Source organism: Ctenopharyngodon idella, chromosome 18 (genome assembly GCF_019924925.1).
Source record: "Ctenopharyngodon idella isolate HZGC_01 chromosome 18, HZGC01, whole genome shotgun sequence".
In the NCBI taxonomy this organism is placed as follows: Eukaryota; Metazoa; Chordata; class Actinopteri; order Cypriniformes; family Xenocyprididae; genus Ctenopharyngodon; species Ctenopharyngodon idella.
Genome location: NC_067237.1, coordinates 17,936,105 through 17,946,128, shown reverse-complemented (window position 1 = coordinate 17,946,128; position 10,024 = coordinate 17,936,105). Strand labels below are relative to the sequence as shown.

At 36.8% G+C, this 10,024-nt stretch overlaps 1 protein-coding gene across 2 annotated transcripts in view; it reads right to left on the bottom strand.

The window, feature by feature from the left end:
• Positions 1-4,852: 4,852 nt before the first annotated feature.
• The window catches only part of cd82b (CD82 molecule b), a 34,152-nt gene continuing 28,980 nt past the window's right edge, over positions 4,853-10,024 (bottom strand). For both annotated transcript variants that reach the window (XM_051869942.1, XM_051869943.1), the window contains exons 8-9: positions 9,435-9,518; positions 4,853-6,828 (exon numbers count right to left, since the gene is read on the bottom strand). In XM_051869942.1, the coding sequence (XP_051725902.1) occupies positions 6,751-6,828; positions 9,435-9,518 (162 nt within the window). In that variant the 3' untranslated portion in view covers positions 4,853-6,750. The remainder of the gene's footprint in view (positions 6,829-9,434; positions 9,519-10,024) is intronic.

The following is a 10,024-nucleotide window of genomic DNA, read 5'->3' as shown; positions in this document are numbered from 1 at the left end:
CTCGGTTTGATGATTTGTGCTCTTTGGAATCAGTGCACCAATCAGAATTAAAATGAGAATGTCTATTTAATTCCAATTTGTTTTTATTTTATTTTTCAGTATGAACTGAATGTTATAATATGCACAACATATGGAGTATTTCCATTGATGTTAAATATCAATATTATATATTTTTGTTGAATGAAATTAACCATATTTGAAATGTCACCTATATAAACATTTATTTAATTGATATATTATATGAAAAAAATTGTATTGTTTCTAAAAGTCTCTTATGCTCAATAAGGCTGCATTTATTTGATCAAAATACAGTAAATTCAGTAATATTGTGGGTATGGTGGGTGAACGTGATTTCACTTTATAACATCTTTGATGATCCTAGGGCCAGTTGTTCAAAAGTAACTGATCGGATTTCAGCTATTGGGTTGGATGAAATCTTGAAAATGGGTTGTTCAGAAGGAAAAAGGGATTCTGAAATCAGATTAGATCACAAAATCCAATCTTGGTTTTGATCTGGATAAAATCAACAGTTTGTGTTGTTCAAAATTTTTAGTAAGATTGGGATACCTTTGATCCAAAAAATCTGGATTATACTGATCCCACCAGACGGGTGGATTTCAGGAACAAAAATGTAATAAAACTTTAAAACTAGTCAACATTTTTATCATGTAATATACATACACACATTTTTTATTTCACTCTTGATTAGTTTAACTGTTAAAGTAATAAATTAGAAGTAGATATTAGGCTACATATTTAGCCTTTCGGTAACCTACTGTAAAGTTAAAAAGAGATTTTGGTGCAATAAAATAATCCCCAAACAGCTGTAAATATGAAACTAAAATACGTGTTTTTTTATCAATGTTTGTAAACTACATTGACACAATCATAAGAGATGAACCTGTCAAAAGTTCTTTGCACGCAAACAAAGTTTTTCAGGTGAACACTACGCAGAACTTTTCTGAGAGAACGCAAAAGCATAGAAATTTCCCCCGCCATCTCATATTATTTCTATCTCCATGTCCCTTTGGGGCCTCCGTATAGCACTAGTAATCCAGATTTGGTAATCTGAAAAAAGTGGAATCTGGATCTGGGTGATCCAATCCAATTTTTCTTTGAAAAACCAGCACAAAAGTAAGATGGATTACCTGATCCTGGATAGCGAAACATGGGATTTCCAAATCCAGATCAATCTGATCCAGATTAAACTTTTTGAACAACTGGCCCCAGGAGCAACATTCCAATCAACCAATCAGATTTGAGGGGCAAGTTTACAGTTTATGTTACATAACACACACAGTTTCCGCCAATCTCATGTTAATATTGAGTATCTGTACCGAGTCTTTCCGAAAAAAGCAGAGCTCCTGGAGGCGTGCCTGCCGTCAGTGCCGTGGGCGGAGCTAAAGAGTCACGAGCGCGCGCAGCTTTTCGTAGAGACCGTCTGCAAACTGTGACATCATTATAAATAAAAAGGGAAAGTGTTGTTTATATTTTATGGCAACAAAACACAGACATCTGATGGAGTTTTACTCAGCGCCCGCGATCAGCAAATCCAGCGTGATACAGGGCCATACTTGAAAAAAACGTAACAAATTAATTGTTAACCCCGGGTTAATTATGAGCAGCGTGAAATGTGAGACAAGATAACCCAGGATTTCGTTTACCCAGGGTTTAGATTGACCCAAGGTTAACCATTTCAAGTGTGAAAAGCCCTAATAAGGGCACAACAATTAAATTCAAATTCCAGCTCATTGATTGGCTCATTCTTAAATTGCGAATTTTTCTCAAACATGTGCCAAATGTTATTTAGAAATAAACTGGACAAGGACTCACAAAGGTCACGAAGTACCCATATGAGTTTGCCATTCAAGAAGGCCAGAATGCCATTGTTGTGGAAGCTTTAAAGTTCACTTACAGTAAAGTAAGATATGAATGTATCACTGACTAGAGCTTTACAGTATGAGTCAGTAGCCTAAGTATGCCAGGCAACCAACAACCGAAAACAGGAAGTCCAGCAGGGGCGTTCCGGCAGGATGAGGAAGAGGCCATCAGGTGGAGGTGACTTCTGTGCTGTGGATGAGTAAAATCATTTCCAGGAAAAGAGCACACAAAGGATGCAGCACACAATGAGCCAACTCACATATTCTGTTGCATTTGCTTTCAGACACATATGGGTGTTACATAACTAATAGCTGAACATGACACCATTTTAAATTAAAACATATTCAACATTTGCTACTATTTGCAACTACAACCTGTGGGCGTACAAATCACAATCATTTGAAAAGTAATGCAGACTTGCAAATTGTAAAGGAAGACAAAAAAATGAAATAAAGGAAAGAAAAAAGGCAGCATTTACATTATTTATTGGATGTGGAACTCAATAACTGAATGTGGGTCATGGATTTAGATCATATGCAAAAGCAAACCACCAGTTTGCATTCAGACACTGTCAGTCTAACTACAGACCCAGAATTCCCGGCAGCGGTTCTGAGGTCACTCAGCCAGGCGGTTTCTTCATTTCTCTCAGCGGGACCGCAGAGGTTCATACGAGGCAGAGGACAGATTTTCATCGTCGTCTCAAACCACATTCTTTTTCTCCCATTAGAACAGACCGCTGGACCTCAGAGGAGAATAACGACTCATCTCTTGAGGGAATCTGAGAATATATTATCAACCACAAATAACATGCATAACCCTTTAATTATAAATCCATCAGAAGGAATTGAAAATTCTGTATATCGTCTGTAATTAATAATATATCTTTGGGAGATAAAAATGATTTTAAAACATCATGCTGACATGAAATAGCATGAAAACCATCCATCAAATGATTAAAGTTCAATATTTACATACTGTTCTAGTAGCCCACCTAGCAGAACCTGATTTCACCAAGTGCAACATGCACTTTGTTGATCATAGAGCAACATTCCAATTAACCAATCAGATTTGAGGGACAAGTTTACGTTTATGTCAAGTTTAGGCTTACAAACAAGGAAACATGCTTCTACATCAGTGTTATTCACCTATCATTTCCCTCAGATTTTAGGGGTAACTTAGGGTTTAGGACTACAAAATATGTTGACCCAGGAACACATCTAACTCGGCAAAATCAGGACATGCAGCCTGTACCTATTGGTCCGTAACTGGGGTTTCCAGTTGGGATCCTCACTGTTAGATTTACAAGATCACATGTTTGCCAATAGCGCCCTCTTCTGTTCTGGTTACAGCCGTCAATGCAGCTCTCAGCAGCAGGAATGATGAAAATTCTTGCATAAATGTACTTTCTGAATAAGGCATATAATAATAATAATAATAATAATAATAATAATAATAATTTTTAAAGAAATTAATACTTGTACTTACATTGTTACCAAAAAATTATTAGTAAGTCTTTACTGACACTTAAAACTGATCAGGCATAACATTATGACCACCTTCCTAATATTGTGTTGGTCCCCCTTTTGCACCCAAAACAACCCTGACCCGTCGAGTCATGGACTCCACTAGACCCCTGAAGGTGTGCTGTGGTATCTGGCACTAAGATGTTGAAGATGAAAGGGTGTACATGGTCCTCAACAATGTTTAAGTAGGTGGTACGTGTCAAAGTAACATCCACATGGATGGCAGGACCCAAGGTTTCCCAGCAGAACATTGCCCAAAGCATCACACTGCCTCCGCTGGCTTGCCTGCTTCCCATAGTGCATCCTGGTGCCCTGTGTTCCCCAGGTAAGCAACGCACACGCACCCGGCCATCCACGTGATGTAAAAAGAAAATGTGATTCATCAGACCAGGCCACCTTCTTCCATTGCTCCGTGGTCCAGTTCTGACTCTCACGTTCCCACTGTTGGCTCTTTCGGCGGTGGACAGGGGTCAGCATGGGCACCCTGACTGGTCTGCGGCTATGCAGCCCCATATGCAACAAACTGTGATGCACTGTGTATTCTGACACCTTTCTATCAGAACCAGCATTAACTTCTTGAGCAATTTGAGCTACAGTAGCTCGTCTGTTGGATCGGACCACACGGGCCAGCCTTCAATGAGCCTTGGCCGCCCATGACCCTGTTGTCGGTTCACCACTGTTCCTTCCTTGGAGCACTTTTGATAGATACTGACCGCTGCAGACCGGGAACACCCCACAAGAGCTGCAGTTTTGGAGATGCTCTGACCCAGTCGTCTAGCCATCACAATTTGGCCCTTGTCAAACTCGCTCAAATCCTTACGCTTGCCCATTTTTCCTGCTTCTAACACATTAACTTTGAGGACAAAATGTTCACTTGCTGCCTAATATATCCCACCCACTAACAGGTGCCGTGATGAAGAGATAATCAGTGTTATTCACTTCACCTGTCAGTGCTCATAATGTTATGCCTGATCGAAATGCTGTTCTTTTGAACTTTGTATTCATCAAAGAACCGTGAAAACAAATGTATCAGTTTCCAACAAAATATTAATATTTTCAATATTGATAAGAAATGTTTCTTAGGCAGCAAATCAGCATATTAGAATGATTTCTGAAGGATCATGTGACACTGAAGACTGGATTTATGATGCTGAAAATTCAGCTTTGACATCAGAAATAAATTACATTTTAAATATATGTTAAAATAGAAAACTGCAATTTTAAAGTGTAACAATATTTGCTGTTTTTACTGTAATTTTGAACAAATAAATGCAGCCTTGGAGAGCATAAAAGACTTCTTTTAAAAACATTAATAAAACATTACAGTACAACTTGCTATTTAATGAAAGCAAGGAAAGGTCTATGAGAAATGTTACATTCAGACTGAAATGAATAAAGATTTTAAAAAACGACAACCATTCAGTAACAGATCACAACGAAAAAGCATATTGTATCAAGGTTTTCTTTTAATCAAAGTCTTAACTATTTGCATAGACATGTTTTGTACTACTGAATCAGCTGGTAAAACACTCTACATAAACATGGCTTCCCAGTTAAACATAAAATTTTGTACAAGAAAGTAGAAAAAGCCCTTCACTTTACCTAAGAAATACAAAATTATCCCAATGTTATGGAAGCTTGTTTCCGCCACGGAGTAATACAAAAAAAATACAAAAGGTAATTGTGACTTTTTTAACTCATAATTCTATTTTTCTTGCAATTGCGAGATATAAACTGACAATTGTGAGAAAAAAAAGTCAAAATTGTGAGATATAAACTTGCAATTGTGAGTTATAAAGTCCAATTCTGAGAAAAAAAGTGATATTTTCTCACAATTGCAAGTTTACATCTTGCAGTTTTGAGAAAAGAAAGTCACAATTGCGAGACTAACTTGCAACTGCGAGAAAAAAAGTGACTATTTCTCAAAATTGCAAGTTTATATCTCGCAGTTCTGAGAAAAAAAAGCCAGAATTGTGAGATAAAAAGTCACAAGCTTCCATACAACATGTTTTCAGTTAAAAAAAAAAAAAAAAAAAAAAAAAAAAAGCTCTTAAATATCTAAACTAGAGTTCTAGATGAGATACAAAAACATTTGACAAAAAAAAAAAAAAAAAGTATTATTAGATCTTGAAATCTTTAAAATCATAAAGATACATGACTAATTTCTCTCTCTTCTAGGTCTATCACATTACAATACAACCGGCAGTTTACTGTAAAGGACTGATCTAGGAAACAAAAAGACTTCTTTGTCAAAAAGCAACAGAGTGTTTGAAAAATGTCCTTACGGACAGCGGCCGGGTCATTCCTTGCTCTTACCTTCTCAGAGGAAGCTTCTTTTGCTTCTGTTCTGGACTAACACTTCACATCAGCTTCACGCGAAGTAATAAAACCATAAACAAAAATATTAAAAAGTAGAAACGCAAAGCCTTACACAACTTTTGGTTCAGCTGAAATAGGGTCAGTAACAGGAAGACAGATGTCACATCTGTGGATTTTGCTCTGGTCCCGCAGCCTACAGCTGAAGCTAGTCAGCAGGATCTGTTATCGACACTCATGCACAGCTGTTTTCACCCACACCAGCACAGCGTAAGGAACTGTGGGATACGCGCACAAACTAAACCCACATCCACACCCTGATCCACAGAGCGATGTAGGTCGACTCGCATGTAAACCACAAGAAACACTACATTACGCCGTTCTAGACTTCAGTCTTGTCATCTGCGCTACCATTCCTCAACCGCAGCCATCTTTATCCATACCGCACCTGCCTCCACCCTGAGTGACCCAACCCGGCTAATAACATGGAAAAGCCATCATTAAGTGCTGCGATAACTAGGATGTAGTTACTCACTAAGAACAAACCTCATTGAAGTATTGATATATACATAAGTGAACTGAAAGTACACAATTGTCATACAAAAACATTTTTTTTTTGATAAAACAGGTGTAGATTTTCCCCTCCGTTTTATACAAATATTTAGCTAAAAGCTCTTTCCCAACTCTCTATTCACTAAAGTGCTCTCAGATTTAACTAACGATGAAAACCAGTCAGCGTACAGTATAACTACGCAAGAGTGAGAGATCAAATATATAAAGCTATTCAGACCCTGCAGAGCACGAACAAGAAAAAGATCCATCTATATAACACTAGTTTCTTTAAAACAAAGAGATACAACAATCGAAAACTGTTGATCCCAAACAGGGTGATGTTTCAATGTTTAAAGGGGATAATAAAGTGAAAAAAGTGTATGTGTGTGTGACCAGATGGTGTCTGGTCTGTTTTGTTCCAGTTGTTCTGCTGGTGTGCAGAGGCTGTAACACTGAGTCACTGAAGGGGGCGTTGCTCTCAGTATTTAGGTACTTTGGTGTAATCCTCCTGTTGGACGGTCTTGCACAGACACATGGATAGGATCATCCCTAAAAGCTGGAGTAAGCAGAATAGACAAGAGATCACAATCTGGTCCCCCACCTCTCTCATACACACAAAACATACGCGCACACGTGCACACGCACGCACACACACAGACTTTTATTGTTTTTATATAAAACATTGGTTTGTAGTTATTGATAAACCGATAAATTAAATGAAAATATTTTTGATCATTTATCATTTAAATTAGTTAATTTAATAATAAAATATTTAATACAAATTAAATAAATATTTTTTTACTTTAATTCATCAAATATAAGTGCTACAGATTATGCAAAAATATTTGTTTTTTGGTCTCTTTAAAAAAAAAAAAAAAAGAAAGAAGTAAAGCCATATTGAACAATAGTGTATATTTCCAATAAAGTGATTAAAATCTTTGTTTGACCATTTTTTGATCATTTAAATTATTTAATTAAAAAGATATTATTTCATTTGAATTAAATATAATAAAATTTTGGTTACACTTTAGATTAGGGTCCAATTCTCACTATTAACTAACTATTAACTATGACTTTTGCCTCAATAAACTGCTTATTAATAGTTAAGTTTAGGTATTGGGTAGGATTATGGGATGTAGAATATGGTCATGCAGAATAAGGCATTAATATGTGCTTTATAAGTACTAATAAACAGCCAATATCCTAGTAAAATGCATGCTAATAAGCAACTAGTTAAAAGTGAGAACTGGACCCTAAACTAAAGTGTTACCAAATTTTTTTTTTTTTTTTTTTACTTCAAACAATTGAGTACAAATACAATTATATAAAAATATTTGGTTTTGGTTTTTAGTAGTGCTGTGACAATACATCGATTATCAATTCGTGGTATGATGGATCTGGAACGATTTTAGCATTTTCCGAATGCATCACGATTATCTCTGGAATTGATTCTGAGCTTAGTTTTTAAAGGGTTAGTTCACCCAAAAATGAAAATTCTGTCATTAATTACTCACCCTTCGTTCATCTTCGGAACACAAATTAAGATATTTTTGATAAAATCCGATGGCTCAGCGAGGCCTCCATTGACAGCAAGATAATTAACACTTTCAGTGCCCAGAAAGCTACTAAAGACATATTTAAAACAGTTCATGTGACTACAGTGGTTCAACCTTAATGATATGAAGCGATGAGAATACTTTTTGTGCGCCAAAAAAACAAAACGACTTTAATTTAACAATTTCTAGTGATGGGCGATTTCAAAACACTGCTTCATGAAGCTTTGAAGTTTTAATGAAACACTGAAACAGTTAAAGCAAATGAGCCGAATTGTGTCGAGGCTTCGAAACAACGGTGACACTTATTGGTCACTTGCATTTGTTGATCCTGAAATAACCTTCACAACGATTCAGACAAGCGTTGACCAGTTATAACATACATGTTGTTTGTGCCAAACAAGGAAGTAATAGGAGACTATTAACTACTATTATTCTTTTTAATGTCTAATTAAAACGTCTACAAATGTAAAAAAATGATCAGAGATCAGGTAAAACCTATAGACTTGACTCATGGGTTCACAGAGTTCATCGCCCCCCAGTGGTGAACCGCTGAAGTTTCTAAACGGTTCAAAAAACTTATGACATAACAAAGCCTCATTTACTGAAATCACATGACTTTGGCAGTTTGATACGCGCTCCGAACCACTGATTCGAAACAAAAGATTTGTAAAGCTTCGAAGCTTCATGAAGCAGTGTTTTGAAATCGCCCATCACTAGATATTGTTGAATAAAGTCGTTATTTTGTTTTTTTTGGCGCACAAAAAAGTATTCTCGTCACTTCGTAACATTAAGGTTGAACCACTGTAGTCACATGACCTGTTTTAAATATGTCTTTAGTAGCTTTCTGGGCATTTTAAAGTGGTAATTATCTTGCTGTCAATGGAGGCTTCACTGAGCCATCAGATTTTATTAAAAATATCTTAATTTGTGTTCCAAAGACAAAAGAAGGTCTTACAGGTGTGGAACGACATGAGGGTGAGTGATTAATGACAGAATTTTTCATTTTTGGGTGAACTAACCCTTTAACAGCAGATGGCACTACGTGCTTTAGAAACACACGTAACGTTACTCTGCTTGCTTCCGGTTCCTTTACACACACCACTTAAACCTAAAATAATCATTCATAAAGTTCGAAAAGGTTGAAGCGAATTACCAGGGTGTTCACAGTGGGCTGTGTTTACATTAATCTCACGTCATAAAAGCATTCTGAGCCGAGGTGAAAGTATATTTAACCACTTACATGACTCAGCCGAACGCATGAGCACTCTTCTTCATGAGCATTTGAGTGTGAGGTTAAAAACTAGCCTAGAGCGCCATCTGCTGTTAAAAACTAAGCTCAGAATCGATTTGAGAGAGAGAATATCAGAATCAATCCGGATTCACTGTATCGCGAATCAAGAATTGATGTATTGTCCCAGCTCTAGTTTTTAGTGTCTAATGTGCTTAAAAAAAAGGAATGGGACACCAAAGTGCACAGTATTTGTGGAAAGTACCAAAATAACAGAAATGAAGGTTAATGAAAGCCATACAGCACGCACAAACACAGTTAGAAGGGAATAATCATAAATTAGGAATGCATTTCAAAAGACACGCTTCCTAGATTTACCTCAATCACTGCTATTCCAACACAGACTCCCAGAATGACTCCACAGTTCCTCAGGAACCAGTCCTCCACACTAGATATACAACCCTGCATACAGGAAAAAGGAGAGGAATGAAATAAACAGAACAACTGGGGGGGGAAAAAAATGCAGGGTTTGGAAATGATCCTAAACAGACAGAGCTCTGCGAAGATAACATCAGAAGAGACGAACACAACATGCCAAACTCAAGCTAGGCCAAAATCCAGAGCAGTCAGTGGTCTAGTTTACAGGAAACTACTTTTTGATTTACAGTAAACGCTTTGTTCGCTTACTAGAACAACTGGACTGTGTATATGCTACTAATATGATACAGTTTCCAAATGAATTAAACTAATAGCATAATGGAAAAGCATTCAGAATTGCCCTTTAAATGTAAGTATTGGAGGGTCTGAAAACTGGCCTGGCCTTTGAGATCTAATGAGCAGAAGCACAAGTCATGAATCAATTCATTATTAATAAAAGTGTCAAATGCTTGAATGGGGACTCAGAAATATTGGCATGGACTGAATGGTTGAGAAAAGCTGATATCCAGTCTACAAAGGAAATCCATATG